This window comes from Jaculus jaculus, chromosome 1 (genome assembly GCF_020740685.1).
Source record: "Jaculus jaculus isolate mJacJac1 chromosome 1, mJacJac1.mat.Y.cur, whole genome shotgun sequence".
Classification (NCBI taxonomy): domain Eukaryota; kingdom Metazoa; phylum Chordata; class Mammalia; order Rodentia; family Dipodidae; genus Jaculus; species Jaculus jaculus.
In genome coordinates, this window is record NC_059102.1 from 293,808,814 (window position 1) to 293,827,111 (window position 18,298).

Here is an 18,298-nt window from a genome sequence, read left to right on the forward strand (position 1 = left end):
TTGGAAAATGATGTTTTGTCTGTCAAGTGAAACTGGACAGAGACTGAGGAGCTTCTAGAAGCCCTTCCGCTGTCCACAAAGGCTGTCACTACATGGGCAAAGGCTCGGGAGGAAGGGCAGGACTCCCGCGGATCCTCACCGCAAGTTCAGTTGTATAAGCAGCGGCTCCACTTCATGGCTGCTGAGAGCCTAGCAAAGCGGGTCCTCCAGTGACCTTTCTAGAACCACCACTTCCCCCTCAGCCGTGACCCTCTCACACTGGGATGGTCCTCTGCCACCCACGCTCCTTCCACGTGCTCTATCTGGCCCAGAGCGCACTCCGAATGCTGACAAACCTGGAGCCCAGAGCCCACCCGATTAACACTCCACATACAAGCCCTTTGGGTCTGGCAGCACGTGCCAACCAAGTCCCAAACCAGTTTATTAGTTGAACCAAAAGGTAAACAGATGCTGGAGATGCAGGAAGACAAACATGCGGGTACTGAAAGCAACGCCCGGCTGTCCACATGGAAGCAAATCTAAGACAATTAAAGTGGCATTAAATAAATGAGGCCATGTTTCATCTACTTAGAATTTCCATTGTCTTTTTAAAAAGGTAAATATATATATATATATATATGTATATATATATATATTTTACATTGCAGCATATATCTTAGGCTCGACATGTACAGTATAAATACATGGAGTGAGTACATGAGCAAAACAGATACATCTTGGCAGCCGCACCCTAAACTAGGGCAATCGTTACACATTTTGAACACTGGCACCAACAAAGTCAGGCAGAGGATACCTTCGCCTTGACCTGTGGCCCTGGCTGTCTCTCCTCCAAGCAGACGCACAAATCAAACAAGACTCAAGAACAGAAGAAAGTGCTGTTGGAACCCAGTCGAAACACTAGCTGGAACCTAGCCAGTCTACACAGTGTACAATCCAGCCTCCTAGAAAGACCCAGGAAATTTGATTTCTTCCTGACTCCTTCTTTGGTCCATTGCCACAAATCTCTAAACTTTTTTTTTTTTAACGTTTCTTGCTGAAATAATATGGCTATCTATGTAAAGTAAGTCCCACACATCCTCTGGGAGTTGCAATACAGGGTTAGAATTTTTTTTTTTTTAAAAAAAAAGCTCTACATTACAATCTGTACTTCATATTCTCAGTTCATTCTTTTTATTTTTGGAATAAAAACTGGTATTTTGGGAATGTTTTTTCTTAAAAAAAAGACAGCAATCTGAAAGTGCTTTTTATACAAGTCAACTTCCCACATATGGCTTTTTAGTTCAAACCCCAGCATAGCTCAGATTTGGAATGGGAGAGTGTGATGGTGTTACTAGAGACAAAAATGTCACCTAACAGGGACAGTCGGAGAGCACGTGAGGGGATGTGAAGAGAGCGGTACTGATTCCATCTGGAAGGAGGCACCTCTTGGAGGAAGGACTGAGATAATACATGAAGTCCTGTTTCCCTGCGGCTAGGCACAGGAATGCTGCAGAAGTCAGGAAAATGAGACAGTGCTGCCAGCAGGGAACGCGTTTCTGAGGGCTTAGTAACACGGAATCGCTGTTCAGAAGCCCCTCACGGGCTCAAAATGACCGATGTAGTCAACCACAGGAGAAATGTCTACACCTGAGGAACAAATTGCACATAATAAGAGATACTAGGATCCAGATGGCCAAAGACTCCAAGACATACGGTTTTACATGCAAAAGGCAATCAGAGAGGCAAGGGAGTGGTGGCATTCCAAGACGGAGCTGAGTGCAAACAGGTCACCACTCTCTTGCGCGGTCTCTTCTGGCTGGTAAGTGACCGAAGACCATGGCTACTTGTGCAGGGATTACATGGTCTTTAGGAGAGAATGCAGAAGTACAAGGATTTCCAGAAACTGAAACAGGCTTGTGTTGGCTCAAGGCATTGTAAGGGCAACCAGCAGAGCGTGGGGGCCTCTAAGGCTCCTCCAGACCCACCGGGGAGCAGAGAGAGGCAGCGGCAGGCAGAGAGTGGGGACCACAGGCTCATCCACACCCTCTCCGTGGGGGTCTTTCACGCAGCCCGTGGCCATTCCAGCTTCTGCAGTTGTTTTATCTGGCGGCAGGTGACTGAGAAGGTAATGCCCCCTCCCCCCCACACACACACGCTTTACACAAATAAAGCTTGGGCTTCTTGTAACACTGGCACGAAGGACACTGCATTCATAGGTCTGATTCTCCTGGAAGGCGTGAGACTAGGCTCTCCATTCCGTCTATCTCCCTGTAATAAGTGACCTCAACTTCCCAGGTCATTGTGAAAATTGTTTTCTCCACAGTCCAGAATATCCCATAAAGTTCCTCTAATACATACATATATGTATGTGTATATATATATATATATATATATATATGCACATATACACAAAATATGTGTGCACATATACCTCATGGGGATCATTTTGTATTTCAGTCTCACACAGGTCAGAGAATCAGCGGATCATTCCATCCTTTTCAAGTCAGTTCATTTCCACTCTTCCCACATAGTGCTTTGTACACCATAAGTACTTGATAAATATCTGCTGGCATCTCCAGTGATCTTCAAACACTGGACGGTAGTTGCCATGACCAAAGCCTTTTCTGAACACCTCTCTGCCTTTGGCAGGAGTCACTGGTCCCCTTCAGAGGGTGATCTTGCTGTGTCTGTTACTCCAACAGCCCCGCTTAGCTGTCCTGGGCAAAGTCAAGCTGCTCCGACTTCGCAGCTTCACCTGCTCATCCACTGAGTTCTTTTTACGTAAGATGAAGTCGAAATTAACTTGGCTGTTCATGGCATAAAAGACATTTGCTGAGTCTGGAATCACCAGTTCTGGAAAAGACAAAGAAAGAGAAGCCAGTCAGCTTGTATGCAGCAGCCCAGCACTCCCTGCCAAAATGCGAGACTGTAATGTAATATATGCTCCAACCCATCCCAACAGCCTTTTCTGTAGTGAGGCCTTTGTTTTTGGAATGTGACCAGACAATGCAGGCACCTCCTCTAAACTGGTCCTAATACTTGATGAATCCCAATTTAAGAAAAAAAAAAAAAGCTGGTCATGGTGGTGCACGCCTTTAATCCTAGCACTTGGGAGACAGAGGTAGGAGGATCAATGTGAGTTCAAGGCCACCCTGAGACTCAATAGTGAATTCCAGGTCAGCCTGAGCTAGAGTGAGACCCTACCTCGAAAAACAAAACAAACAAACAAATTAAAAAAAAAAAAAAAAACAGTGTAGGCTGGAGAGGTGGCTCAGAAATTAAAGGCATTTGCTTGCTTGCAAAACCTGACTGCCCAGGGTTCGATTCCTGAATGCCCAAGTAAAGTCAGATGCACAAAGTGGCATATGTGTCTGGAGTTTGTTTGCAGTGTCAGTGAGCCCTGGCACACCTATACATTCTCATTCTCTCTCTCAAGTAAATGAAAAAAATTTTAAAATAAATATAAAAAAAACAAGTGCAGATTAAGCTTTAGAACTCCCCTGTGAACTTAATGTTCAAAAATAGATATTTTTTATAATTATGGAAAATGTTAATAAAAATTATTTAAAAAAATAGAATGTTAGGGCTGGACATATGGATTAGCAACTAAGGCATTTGCCTGTGAAGCCTAAAAGCCCACGTTTGAATCTCCAGTCCTACATCAGCCAGATGCACACGGTGACACCAGTGCACAAGGTCGCACATGCACATTAGGGGGCGCACACGTCTGGCGTTCAATTGCAGTGGCTACAGGCCCTGGCATGCCAATTCTTTCTGTCTGTCTGTCTCTCTCTCATAAAAAAATTACAAAAAAAAGCCGGGCGTGGTGGCGCACGTCTTTAATCCCAGCACTCGGGAGGCAGAGGCAGGAGGATCATCATGAGTTCGAGGCCACCCTGAGACTAAATAGTTAATTCCAGGTCAGCCTGGACCAGGGTGAGACCCTACCTCGAAAAACAAAACAAAAAAAAAAAAAAAAAAAAATTACAAAAAAAAATAGAAATGTTAAAGCTAGAAGAAATCACAGTGAAAAAGAGGCCAAGCAAAGGGCATTCCCAGGATCACGGCTGCTGAACGACAGAGCTGGGACAAGACTCGGGCTTTCTTCTTCCTGTCACCCACTTCCCACCCAAAGACGCAAGTCCTCTCAAAGACTAGGGGAATCCTGTGACATGGACAAAAAACAAAACACAAAACCTTCAGCATTTCTCAGAACTCTTCACTTGAAATCCTGAAATATTTCCGGAGTAATCATAAGTTCAAACCATTTGCTTCAACTTTGTCCAAACTTTACGCTAAAACTTTACGCCTGTAAGACAGAGTGCATGGCATGGAAGCCATTTTCAGCTTCAATGACTCTCAACTAGATGCCTGCAATCAATTTCTGAACAGCATACTACCAAATTATCAAAGCAAAGTTATTTTACTGTTTTTTTTTTTTTTAATGAGAGAGAGAGAATTGGTGCGCCAGGGCCTCCAGACACTGAAATCAAACTCCAGACGTGTGCGCCCCCTTGTGCGCAACGGTGGCCTTGAGCGCTTGCGTCACTTTGTGCATCTGGCTTACATGAGACCTGGAGAGTCAAACGTGGGTGCTTAGGCTTGACAAGCAAGTGCCTTATCGCCAGCCCTTTCTTTAAAAAAAATTATTTGTTTATTTGAGAGAGGGAAAGAGGCAGACAGAAAGAGAGAGAGAGAAGGGGCGTTCCAGAGCCTCTAGCCACTGCAAATGAACTCCAAACACATACGCCACCTTGTGCATCTGGCTTACATGGGTCCTGGGGAATTGAACTAAGGTCCTCTGACTTTGCAGTCAAACACCTTAACCCCTAAGTCATCTCTCCAGCCCTTCCCCTTTTTTTTGAGGTAGAGTCTCACTCTAGCCCAGGCTGACCTAGAATTCAATCCTCCTACCTCTAGGTTCCCCCTCCCCCAGTTGCTGGGATTAAGGTTATGGGCCCCCATGCCTGATTCACCTTTACTTTTTAAAAAAATTTTTTTGTTTGAGAGCAACAGAGAGAGAGAGAAAGAGGCAGAGAGAGAGAGAGAGAGAGAGAGAGAGAGAGAGGGGGGGGGGGAGTGGGTGTGCCAGGGATTCTAGCCACTGCAAATGAACTCCAGATGCGTGCACCCCCTTGTGCATCTGGCTACCGTGGGTACTGGGGAATCGAGCCTTCAACTGGGGTCCTTAGGCTTCACAGGCAAGCGCTTAACCGCTAAGCCATCTCTCCAGCCTCACCTTTGCTTTTAAGAGATAGTAGAGAATACATAGTACTTGGGAACTATGGTTACTTATAATCCAGAGAATAAAATGGGCAGATGTGGACATCTGGCTTTGTGGTAAAGGCATCCGGGAGGCCCGTAGCAGAGCATTAAGTGACCTTCCAGTGAGCCTTCCATGTTGGGACCCCTAGGATGGTCAGGCTACCCATGACTCATACATTATATGCCCAAATGTGCCAGGACTAGCCGTCTCTAAGTGTTCCCTTGCTCCTCTCCACCAAATCTCGGGCCTGCAATAATATTCCTCCCCGTTCTAGATCACTTAGCATTTCTTCAAAGCACTTTCAGACACATTGGTTCCTGTTTAATTTCACAATCACTTCTGATGTATGAGGAGCCACATACTGTTTCCAAGTAACTGATTAAGGACCATGGCTGGTAAGGGTAGGTTGTGTGCCGGAAATCAACGCCCACAGATGGGACCCCTGGACCTTTACAGCCACTGGCCTCCGTTAGTGCTGAGTTGTAGACCATGTGCTAAAACTCAGAGAAGCAGGGCTTGCAGGATAGTTCAGCCATTAAAGACAGTTGCCTGCAAGACCTGCCACCCTGGGTTTAGTTCCCAAGCTACCCACAATAAAGCCAGACCTAAAACGTGGTACAAACATCTGGCATGTGTTTGCAGTGGCAAGAGCCCTTGCACATCCATAGGAGCATGCACATAAATAAATAAATAAGTAAATAAATAAATAAAAATTCAAGAAACCATTTTGTAGGCTTCAAATTTAAACTCTGACTGCATTTAAAAATTTTAACTGACAAAGTTTGGTCCTATAACCTAAGCCTTGGCTGAATGATTCAGAAAACCTCCAAGAGTTAGCTGAAGAGGTATTTCTTCAGACTAACTTTTAATGTCTAGGAAAAGACACTATTCTAATTTTAGCCCATTCCCTCTGAACCCAAGACAGAACCCTGGTGATCTGTTGGGCAAAGGTAGTGTGAACAGCTCTCCCCTTCCCATACCCCCACCTTGTACAACTCTCCTTCTGCTTCATGGGGAGGTGGTGCCTCCTGTTGGGGAACAGAGCCCTCCACTATGATGGGGTAGTCAGTGTGCGTCTCAGTCAACAAGCAACGTATGGTGTTCCCTGTGCTTTGGGATGGTGTGAATGTCCATGCTTACATGATTAAAAACACCACTAGGTTCCAATAAACACACACACACACACACACACACACACACACACACACACACACACACCCCTTTCCTGCCGTCAGCCACTGGGGAGCACCATGTCCGTGCTGCTGGCACATGCTGTGAGGAGGTGCCTGCACCCACCTTTGTCCTCCGAGATGACCTGCACCAGCTCATACTCCTCGGCCGGGTCTGAGTCCAGGTTGTGCTTTAGCATGGCTCGCTGGATCACAGCAGGCGTTTTATCTTGGCTTGTCAACTGCAAAAATAATGAATGCATTTGTCAGGGTTCCTGGGAGCCTCAGGGCCCTCTAATTGCCAGCTTATGTTGTGCGTGCATCTCTGGGAAGAATGGACCAGAACGGCATAAGCTCCGAATAAAGAACAGGACCCCAGAGTTCTGGTTCTAGCTCCATTCCTAGAAGCCAAAAGATGACATCTGAGTCATTACAGCGCCCTCCTCTACTGACACGGAGACACTGCCTATCACCCCCACAACTAGTGAAGTTTCCAATAAAAGAAAATATGTCCGGAGATGTAAATAACGTAAGGTGGTATGAGTCCGGGCTTAACGTGACAGCTGTGTGTTCAGCTTCTGCTATGGCAATGGCATAGTAGGAAAGAAGTGGCTACAGTTCTGCCTTACTGGCCATTGCAAAAAGTACAAGAGGGCTGGAGAGATGGCTTAGCGATTAAGGCACTTGTCTATAAAACTAAAGGGCCCAGGCTCAACTCCCCAGGACCCACGTAAGCCAGATGCACAAGATGGTGCCACATCTGGAGTCTATTTCCAGCAGCTGGAGGCCCTGGCATGCCCATTGTTTCCTTCTCTCTCTCTCCCTTTCAAATAAATAAATAAAAATAAAATTTTTTTTAAAAAGAACAAGTGACCATCAGATCCAACAATTCAAGATATAGTGACCAAGAGGATTAAGACATGGCCACAGAAGGACATACATGATGCTTATGGCAGATTTATTTATCATATTCCAGACCTAGAATTAACCTCAATTTTCATTAGTAGAACAATATATTTACCAGAGAACACTTCTGAGCCACAAAGAACAGGCAAGTGCAATGACATGGATGAACTCAGACACATCATATTGAGCAAAAGAACCAGATTAAAAAAAAAAAAAAAAGAGTACATCCCACCAGAGTCTATTGTTTCCAAAACAGAAGCCTCAAGGTTAAGGGGGATTGACTGGAAATGTTCTTTATCTGGATTTGGAGTGATGGTTAGACAGGTGCATATGGTTTCTAAAACTCATGTAAACACTACTGTATATAAATTGTGCTTCCATAAAAATCAGCTGCTAAGTGTCTTAAAGGCACAAATAAAGATCTGCTCATTTAATTTTCTTGTCATTTTGGGCACCAGCCAACTACAGGTAGAGGCTCAGGGTGCCTTGTAAAGATGACTGCCTAGGTACCATACCTCATATGATTTCTGGAAGTGAATGCAAATCTAGATTGTTCTCACTTAGAAGAGCTGTTCTCACCACGAGTTGAGAGCATTGTAGAGAGCACACATGCACACACACACACACACACACACACACACACGCACACACACACACACACGCATGCATGCACCCACCAAGTCCCTGTTGCTGTGTGTCTGAGGATGGTGGTGCCTAGCTGCCTCCCTCTGATCGGAGCAGCAGCTGGTGTTTATGCTGCAACAAGCAGCATGCACTACTATGGGGTCCTTGTTAGCAATGAAGACCTTGTTCATTTGCCCACTCCCAACACATCGGGCACATCCATTTGCAAGGACAGACTAGGTGGTACACACAGAATTCTAAAGGAGGAAATATAATTTTGATAGTCTAAGAAGGAAATTATCACCAAGTGGGTCAAAGCGGAGTAGCAGCAAAACACTAAGGAGAAAGAGCACTGTGGGGTGATGTCAGGCAGGGAGAAAACCAGGTTATACAATGAGGCCAGTGGCTGGGGGCTTTCCTTTGACTGCTGTGTACCATACAAGCTGCTGAGGCAAACTGCTGAGCACAGTGAATATGCACACCTCAGCCATACACCCTGTGTGGGGACACCGAACCCACACTGTCCAACAGATACATAATGTGTGCCACACGCCTGGCTTTAAATGTCTAGCTGCTAAGTTTAACAAGCCTTTGAAAAGCAAAATTTTAATATTATTTTTATTTAACCTAATGCTTCCAAATTATTGTCACCATAGAATCATTACGGAAAACAAAATTGTCAATGAAATATTTTATCTTCTTGTACTAAATCTGTATTGTATTTTTATACTCACCTCAACTTGAACTATTCCCGTTTCAAATGGTGCCTAGGCACATATGACCGGTGGGTATTATGCTAAGTGAGGAAGCCATGAAAGATAGCCAGTATCACCCCCACATACCTCCTATGACCACAAATATGCATTACATAGTTAAGGGTTAGAGTTTTGTTTCTCCTACTACTTGGGAAGAACCTGGCTTATAGGACAAGAGCAAATCTGCAATGCAAGCCCTTCTAGGCCACCGGTTCTCAGTGGATAATCTATGGTCCCCTGAGTCTCTAAGATTTTCGGATATTGATCCATCAGATCATTATCATTTCATAAAATGTTGTCATTTCCCTTGTGTTGACATTAGCATTGTCACTGCAAAGGACTGGTAGATGAAACTGCTGTCGCCTTAGGACAATCAAGACAGAGATACCCAGGTACAGTAGTGCCACTGTGTTCTCTAAGACCCTGTGTTCACAGGAAAACAAGAGAAGCCAGATTCACTTCAGAAGTCAGGCTGGGGGAGGGGGTGGTTTAGCTGTTAAAAATGTTTGCTTGTAAAGCCTGTCATCACAGGTTCGATTCCCCGGTACCCATGTAAAGCAAGATGCACAAAGTGGTGTGTGCATCTAGAGACCCTGGCATACTCATATTCTCTTTCTCAAATAAATAAATAAATAAATATATTTTTAAAAAAATAGTATCTTTGATAAGGCAATAAAAAGTACTAATATTATAAATCTTTATTCATAAAGCAGAATATCTACAACTATTTGAAAAAATGTTAAAATTCTCTTTTTCAACTCCACACTTGAGTGTAACTGAATTCTTAATTATGTGCTACCACCAAAACAAAATACCTCAGCAAACATTCCAGAGGATGGTTGGTGAAAATATAAAACCATACCACTCTTCTACACTCCAAAGTTTTGGGGAAAAATACACTTAGTGTGTTTCTGTGTGTATACGTTCACATGTACATATGTGGGTGAGTGTGTTTGTGCATGTGCGTGCATGCATGCGGAGACCAGAGGACAGCATTCTTCAGGAATGGGTCAGTCTCTCATAGCCCTGGAGCTTGTCATTAGGATGGCCAGAGAGCCCCCAGAACCTGTACATTAAGATTCTGGGGACCCAACTCAGGTGTCTCTGCTTGCAAGGTAAGCACTTTGCCAACTGAGTTGTTGTCTCCTGAGCCTGAAAACAACAGAATTTTTTATTAAATGTGTAATTTATATTTGCATACAATGTTTTCATTATTGCTGTTTCAGATGACAAAATAATTCTATTTACTTATTTATTTATTTTAATATGTTAATTTACTTTTTATTTGACAGAGAGAGAGAGGGAGGGCACATCAGGACCTCTAGCCATTGCAAACGAACTCTAGACACATGTTCCACCTTGTGCACCTGGCTAACGTGGGTCCTGGGGAATTAAACCTGGGTCCTTTGGCTTTGCAGGCAAATGCTTTAACTGCTAAGCCGTCTCTCCAGCCTGACAAAATAATTTTAAATAAGTCAGTTTTACTGCTTAATATGTTAACGATCAACAGATACAACCTACATAGTATAATGGAATCCTGGCACCTAAAAGGTTTGAGGCCTGTTACTCTAAGCCACACCTCGACTGAATGGTTTCCAACCTGGAGACAAGTCTACTGAATTTCACAAAGGAAACTCTAGTGTGGTAAAGTTTCTCTTTAGGCCTCGCACTAGGACTGAGACCACCAGCACAGCCTGCTGTCTCTTCAAAATGTTCCCGTGAGGCAGATGGCGGAGCCTGTGAAGGCTAGAAGCCCCACCCAGAGCAACATGAAGGGCTGCAGGAAGGGCCGCAGAGGGGGTGGTTCTCTGGAAGCTGGCCCGTATGGCAAGGACGGAGGACCCTAGGAGATGGTCTATTCATGACCCACACAACACTTGGGCAGCACGCGTGATCCAAGTTGCTTCCTAGGTGGAAGAGGCTTGAACACATTTCACCACTCACCATTGCCCCTGCAGAGAGGAGCACATACCCTCATGTGTGTGGGCAAGGTCCACCGCATAATTGTTTGGTGTATAAATCTGTACCACGATATAATTGTACAGGTGGGACCCTTCTCTCTGATTGGCATTTAAAAGAGAAGCCGTGAGAAAGGACCCAATGCTAACACTGGTGACCTTGGCGGCCATGGGGTCCTCCTAACTCTCCTGTGCTCCTCTACTGACCATTCCCTGCTGCCGTGCATTTCCTCAGCCCTGTTTAGTACATTCTGAACAATATTTTATGATCTTTTAAAAAATTTTTTAAATGTTTTATTTTTATTTATTTATTTGACAGAGAGAGAGAGAGAGAGAGAATGGGTGCACCAGGGTCTCCAGCCACTGCAAACAAACTCCAGATGATGTACTACCTTGTGCATCTGGCTAACGTGGGTCCTGGGGAATTGAACATGGGTCCTTTGGCTTTGCAGGCAAATGCCTTAACCGCTAAGCCATCCCTACAGCCCAAGATCTCTTTTTTATTATAGGTTCCTCAAAGATATAAATATCCCATTCATCTTCTGTCCTTGAACCTGATACAATGACCAACATACAACAAATACTCAGTAACTAGCTTGTTATTCAATGAATGTTACAGCAAAGGTTCTCTACAGGATATTAAAAGACAGAGCCTCCATACCAATCATGACCATACCTGGGCCTCAGCTTGGAGGCCTTCTCTGTGCCCTCAGAGAGGCAAAATGACGAAAATGAAGAGAGACATGAAATTCACAGGAAGTTTATGCTGCAGAGAAGAATCTGATTTTCAAAGTGTGACAGGTTCTGTAAACTAAAGAATCTGCTTTTGTGAAAAACATACCATGCACATTCATGGTTATCACATGAGAGTCCCTGTATGCCTTCTCCTTAGGCAAATGTCATTTTGTTTGTTTGTTTGTTTGTTTGTTTTTTAGAGCAAGAGAGGGAAAGAATGGACGTACCACAGCCTCCAGCCACTGCAAAGGAACTCCAGACATATGTGCCACCTTGTGCAGATGGCTTACATGGGTCCTGGGGAATACAGCCTGTATCCTTTGGCTTTGCAGGCAAGTGCCTTAATCATTTAAGCCACCTCTCCAGCCTGGCAAATGCAGTCTTTTAGAGAAGTACATAACATTCTGTCTCATTTATATTACACAGAGTTCCTCACTGACCCAAACTATATTTCCAGCCTGACCATTCACTTTAGGAACTAGGTTTGGGCCAAATGGCTGAAGGGGAAAAATACCCTGCCAGCAGCAAACACTACTAAGGATGCAGATCACCTCCACTGATAGATCGCACATAGGAGGATGTCATAGAAGGTGTGAAGCAGCGACACCTCCCTGGACTGCATTATCTACTCACCCAAAGGGAACACTGTGAAAAGAGGATGCTGATCTGGCAAAACTACATCCTACACACACCTATATTGTTAGGTAAATGTGCCATGAACCCGCACCCAGGGAGACGCTGCTGTTTGCGCAGGGTCACTTCATGGGGCTCTAGAGACAAGCAGAATAGAATGCGTGTTCAGGGTTCTCGGGAGAGGGCAGAGCGGCAGGGGAGCCAGCGCCCCTTACCACAATGCTCTTGTACATGTTGCCGTTGCTGTCTTCTATGCTGATGCGGATGATGCAGGTGTCCTCGCTCTGCTGGTTGTAAACGGGAGGCAGGACCGTGGAGGTGATGGATGTCACAGAGACCGAGCGCTTGTGGATCTTAGGGTTGTTGTTGCAGGATGGAGGCGAGTTGAGGGGGTTGATTAAGGACGACATCCCTGAGGAATTTGTGTCCATGGAATGGATCGAGGAACAAGATGAGGAGGACTCAGAGAGCTGGAAAAAGACATCCCAGAAAAAAAAAAATATATATATATAACAATTATAATATACAACTATAAACACACACACACACCAACTAGAACCTGGGTCAAGTGTGCTTTATAATGTCAAAGCAGAAGTACATATGAAGACCAGTAAACTTCAGCTATTTCCTCCACAACAACCCACAAGTATCTTGTTCTTAGTGCAAACACACACACGCACGCAGAGCTGCGCCTATCCCTGACTCAAGGGACCTTATCAGTCTGAATCCATGTGACATGAAATGGTTCTGTCATTTCCCTAGTTTTTACTTGTGCATAAAAAAGTTAACCAGCAGGTGGCAGCAGAGACCAGCCACCTAGAGGCCATGTGGGCTTGGGAAAGTCAGCTCCTAGGGCTATGGGGAGGGAGCAGGAAGTGGGGCTTGAAACCAGTTTATTATGTTTTACAGCTTTGAGTCACAAGTTCACTCTATTCTGACTCTACAATCAGATTTTGCAGTAAGAGAGAAATGGCTGTATATTTAGAAGCTTCTAAGAACTGCAGCTGATGTAGCTCTGTGTGAGATGTCAGTACTGGACAGGCCTTGAAGACAATGGACCCTTCCTTTTTCAGGGTGAGGAATAAGAGATCAGGAGAGAACACTGAGGTGCCAGGTTCACACATTCATCTGGCAGTATGGTCAGGATGAGCACCCCAATTCCCCAGTACAACTACTGTCGTCACAGAACCTGAGGCATAGCCAAGATTAGCACACTCTGGAAGATACTATGGTGAATTAACTAAAATGCCACTGCCTTGACAGGCTTGGCAGTGTGAGACTGGTAGTGAGTGTGTACCTTTCTCACTGAGGTCCCACAGCTGTCTTGTGCAGGGAGGGGCAAGAGCATTGTAACCTACAGAGAACAGATTCAGAGAAATCAAGACTGGCTAAGACACAGCCTTTGAGCGACTCTGCCACTTTCCACATTGCTGATAGAAAAATTACATAGACCTTCATGTTGTAGTGAGGACACGTGAGAAATGTTGAGCTCCAGTGAATGTGCTTTCTAATCAAGTGTATATTTATGATATGGGCAGTAGCAATTGCCAGAGAAAGGGATGCTTCAAAACAAGTATTACACACACACACACCACTAAATTGAATCATTTTAAAAGATCCATTGTTGTTGTAGAAAATCATCTGTAACTTTGGAATGAGTTAAGCTGAAATCATGTTTATCCTATAAAATATTGCAGAAGTCATTACAATTATTACTTGTCTGCCCTTCAATGGAAATGGAGCAAGATCATCTGGCTTCTAAATAAAATGGACTTAACTTTATCTCTAGTTTTCTGGGGACTTTTTCCTATGGCATAACTATGCATTAGACTCCACTGCATACTTGTTCAATTGCAGCCAGCAAGCTGAAAAGACAGTTCTGATATGAAGGTTTCTATGGTAGCTTTACCATCCTGTGGCTTTGGAATCGCTCCTTGTGCTTCCTGAGGACTTACTGACCGTTACAGGGCTGTGAGGACGGCTCCGTGGATAAAGTACCTGCTGTGTAACCCTGAATTCAGATCCCCAGATCCCATGCAAAAGCTGAAAGTTGTGGCATGCACACACACACACACACACATATACACAATTAATTTAAAAAAGAAAACAAAAATATAATGCCCAAGAAGGGCCATTTTCTAACTACTGGACCAGTTTTTTCCCTTTTAAAAATATTTTATTTCAGAGAGAGAGAGAGAGAGAGAAAAGAGGCAGACAGACAGAGAGAGAATGGGCGCCCCAGAACCTTAAGCCACTGAAAATGAACTCAAACTCCTCCTGCATGTGCCTGCCACCTTGTGCATCTGGCTTACGTGGGTCCTGGGGAACTGAACCTGGGTCCTTTGGCTTTGCAGGCAAATGCCTTAACGGCTAAAGCATCTCACCAGCCCTTTTCCCTTTTTTTCATTTTCCTTTTATTTTCTATGACTCTTAACAACATTTGTAATTAAGGTAAACCCTGAAGGAAGTTTATGTTATAATAGTTCTAAAGAGAATGACTGATGATCCCCATGTCCCTACTAAGAATTCAGCATATGATTCTGTCTGCTTTCCAGATGGGTATAAAGATCCCTCAAAGACATCCATGTTCACTTTCCTGCAACATCCATCGGGAGAGTATGAGGCACAGAAACATTAGAAACTTGTCAAAAATTGAATGGGACTTCACTCTAGATTTGGATTCAATGCTTAGGTCAATCCATGGAGAATGGCTAGATTCCCGGTTGAAGCAGCACAGTTTTGGCATGACGGTGCACTGTTAGGTACTCACAGAACCTTTCCTTCAGCATCTGCAATGTGAAGGCTTACAGTCCTTAGATTTGCAGCCAAAAGGTGAGACTCTTTTTCTGGGCAGCATTGAGTCATCTCAAGTGAGTCCTAAGTGGGATTTCTCTCTTGGACTGACTACTTTATGACAAAGTTACTTGAAGGTACCCAACGCCCATGATGACTGATAGCATCATGTACAGCCTCCCACAGGCCCCTATACAGCAGCATATATAAAGAGACTGTCTGCCGGGCGTGGTGGCGCACGCCTTTAATCCCAGCACTCGGGAGGCAGAGGTAGGAGGATCGCCGTGAGTTCAAGGCCACCCTGAGACTACAGAGTTAATTCCAGGTCAGCCTGGACCAGAGTGAGACCCTACCTCAAAAAAGCAAAAAGAGACTGTCATCAAAAGTCGATCTCGTTGGGGTAAACACAAACTAGAAAGGTCGGGAGTCACAACAAACCAAATTCAGTGGCCAACAATCTCTCTAAAATGCTGTAAGTTTTGATCCTAGCAGTTGACCTCTTTAAAAGAAACTCCTTGGGCTGGAAAGATGGCTTAGCGGTTAAGCGCTTGCCAGTGAAGCCTAAGGACCCCGGTTCGAGGCTCGATTCCCCAGGACCCACGTTAGCCAGATGCACAAGGGGGTGCATGTGTCTGGAGTTTGTTTGCAGTGGCTGGAGGCCCTGGTACGCCCATCCTCTCTTTCTCTCTCTGCCTTTCTCTCTGTGTCTGTCGCTCTCAAATAGATAAATAAAAAAAATGAACAACAACAAAAAATTAAAAGAAGCTCCTTGACTGTTAGATTGAAAATGGTATGCATATAAGATTAAGGTTGATATTTTATCTCAGTTTATTATACAGCCACAAGGAAATAGCCTCACAATTCTTATCACTTATCATTTGCTCCACATGTGGCAGACTGTATCATCATTATCAACTCCTCATGCTACTTGCAGCTATGCCCTTTGCCCTGTTATTTATCTCACAGTTCCTCCTGCTAATACGGAAGCACATTTCCCTGCTTCATTTATTTACTCCAAAGGAATGGCAGCTAAGCGAAGCAGCCTGGACCAAAACGGTGGCATAGGAGGAAGCCTGACTCCAGTCAGCCAGCTCCTTGGATGCCTAGTGGAATTTCTTGCCACTGAGCTGTGGAGTGTCTTGCTATGCAATAGTATTGTGGCAAAAGTTTGGATAAGGCAAGGTATGGTACCAAGATGGTGTCATCTCTCCAGTTCTGACGTTTTGGCCCCTTCTTAAGCAATCCTGATTCTCTTGAATAAAATAAACTTATTTTATAGTCTACAATCCTCCATGTGGGAATGAAAGATTTCAAAGGCCAAATGAATCACCAATTTTCTTACTAACTTTGCACCCATTTCTATGAGGAGTGGGTCCACAGAATGAGTTCTCCTTCGGACTCTTCTAAAACACTGCTTTCAAGCTCTTGTAGAACGATAAACTGGAAAACAGACATTCTTGTGGGATAAATGGCCCTTTGGGGGCCGTCAATAGGAACAGAAGTTATGGAGAGGGTTAAGTACATGCCTTCTTCTGAGGCTCATCAGGCGTGTCCATGGGCGTGATGGAGCCCTCCTCCACCTCTGAGTGGTTTGACTCACACGACGACACGCTGACGGAGTCCATGCTCTCGCCAGAGCTCCCACTGGCTGTGGACTTGGGCTGCTCTTTGGTGGGAGTGCTACCGGTGATGATGTCAGACCCCAGAAACAGCCTGTGGAAAACAGAATGTCAATCATCCAGGCTGTTACAAATCTAGAACCCAAGAAGATATTTTAGCAGTTGATTAAGGAAGCCCTTGATGTTTTTTTTTTTTTTAAATCTTATTTGGGGGCTGGAGAGATGGCTTAGCAGTTAAGACACTTGCCTGCGAAGCCTAAGGACCCATGTTCAATCTCTCTCCAGATGCCACATAAGCCAGATGCACAAAGGCGAGGCAAGTTCAAGGTCACATATGCCCATTAGGTAGCATAAGCATCTGGAGGTTGATTGCAGTGGCTGAGGCCCTGGTGTGCCAATTCTCCCTCCCTCTCTCTGTAATAAATAAATAATATTTTTAATTGTATTTATTTATTTTGAGAGAGAGAGAGAGAGAGAGAGCAATGGGGGACAGAATGAGTGCTAGGTCCTCTAGCCACTACAAATGACCAGATACATGTGCCACCATAGGCATCAGCCTTACATGGGTTCTGGGGAATCAAACCTGGGTCCTTACACTTCACAGGGAAGTGCCTTAACTGCTAAGCCATTTCTCCAACCCTCTTGATGTTTTCTTAATCTTGTATGCTCTGTTGTTAACATTTTAGGAAAATGTTTGCTATAAGGTTCCTAATAAGTAGTAATGACTGTTTTGTCCTGTAGGTTTCTTCCAGCTTTAATGAATACACAAGGTTGTTTAACTGACTCATCAGAAGTCTTTTTAGATTCATGGTCTTCCATCTATGAACTGTCCATGGAATACATGGACAGGATCACAATACCATCTTCATCACTTCCTATCACAAAATGAACTTCATGAGGCTGAAAAAAGGTTGACAATCTTGAACCCCAAAAAATTAAAAAAAAAAAAAAAGAGGAAGACCTCTGCTTCCAGCCATTTGATGAACTACAATAACCCAAACCTCTCAGAAAAAGAACTGGGTAAGAAATATTAAAACTCATTTCAGCAGAGCTTGCAAAGAGAGTAAGGGAAATCCCACAGGCCTTAACCAGAAAAGGACCTGAAATCCACAAGCATGTGGGCCACTTCTTCACTACTCTGGTTGGGGAATGAGGCATGAATACTGGAAAACAGAGACATTTTTTAAAAACAATTATTCACACATATTAATTGCATATACTAATGGGGCTCAGGATACTATGGCTGTCCATGCATACAGTGTGCAGAGAGCTGAGGAATGAAGTCTTCTGTCTATAAAAGGCCAGGAACTAGAATCATGAGGACCTGTGCCTTTCCTGAAGAGATGGGCTATAGAATGTCTTTCTGTGGCACAGGCAGACAACAGCAAGGCCTCTCTGTCTTGGCCTGAACCTGGACAGCAGGAAAAAAATTGCTCCTTTGAAAGTGTATGATCGTGGCTCATGCCTCACTGTGATGTGCTCACTCAATGTGGTCTGGAAATTAAGAATTCTCAGGTAACATCACTGAGAGAACTGGATAGAAGGAAGAAAGGAAGGGAAGAGGGAGGGAGGAAAAAAATCTGTTTATCTGGAAGAATATAACTTTAACCAAGCTGTAGAAAATTCCCTGATAAAGTTGAGCTCATAGTACAAAAGCACAAAAAGATATCCAAGGAAATGCTCCAATCAAAGTTCATCAACAAGCAGCAAGTGTAGACGCCTGAGAATCTCGGATATGAAAACTGTCAAAAAGAAACTGGCAATATATCCATACACTCAGCAAGTATATACATGTCTACAATAAAATAAGTATATTCAAAAGTACTAAAGACATAAGAAAGTGAAAAGAGGGAAGTTCAGC

The 18,298-nt window shown here is 44.1% G+C and overlaps 1 protein-coding gene across 3 annotated transcripts in view; it reads right to left on the reverse strand.

Moving 5' to 3' along the window:
- Positions 1–379: 379 nt before the first annotated feature.
- Positions 380–18,298, reverse strand: part of Rgl1 (ral guanine nucleotide dissociation stimulator like 1) — a 294,134-nt gene continuing 276,215 nt past the window's right edge. For all 3 annotated transcript variants that reach the window (XM_045146643.1, XM_004658715.2, XM_004658716.2), the window contains 4 exons: positions 16,345–16,531; positions 12,241–12,495; positions 6,542–6,656; positions 380–2,832 (listed from right to left, as the gene is read on the reverse strand). In XM_045146643.1, coding sequence (XP_045002578.1) covers positions 2,645–2,832; positions 6,542–6,656; positions 12,241–12,495; positions 16,345–16,531 — 745 coding nt within the window. In that variant the 3' untranslated portion in view covers positions 380–2,644. The remainder of the gene's footprint in view (positions 2,833–6,541; positions 6,657–12,240; positions 12,496–16,344; positions 16,532–18,298) is intronic.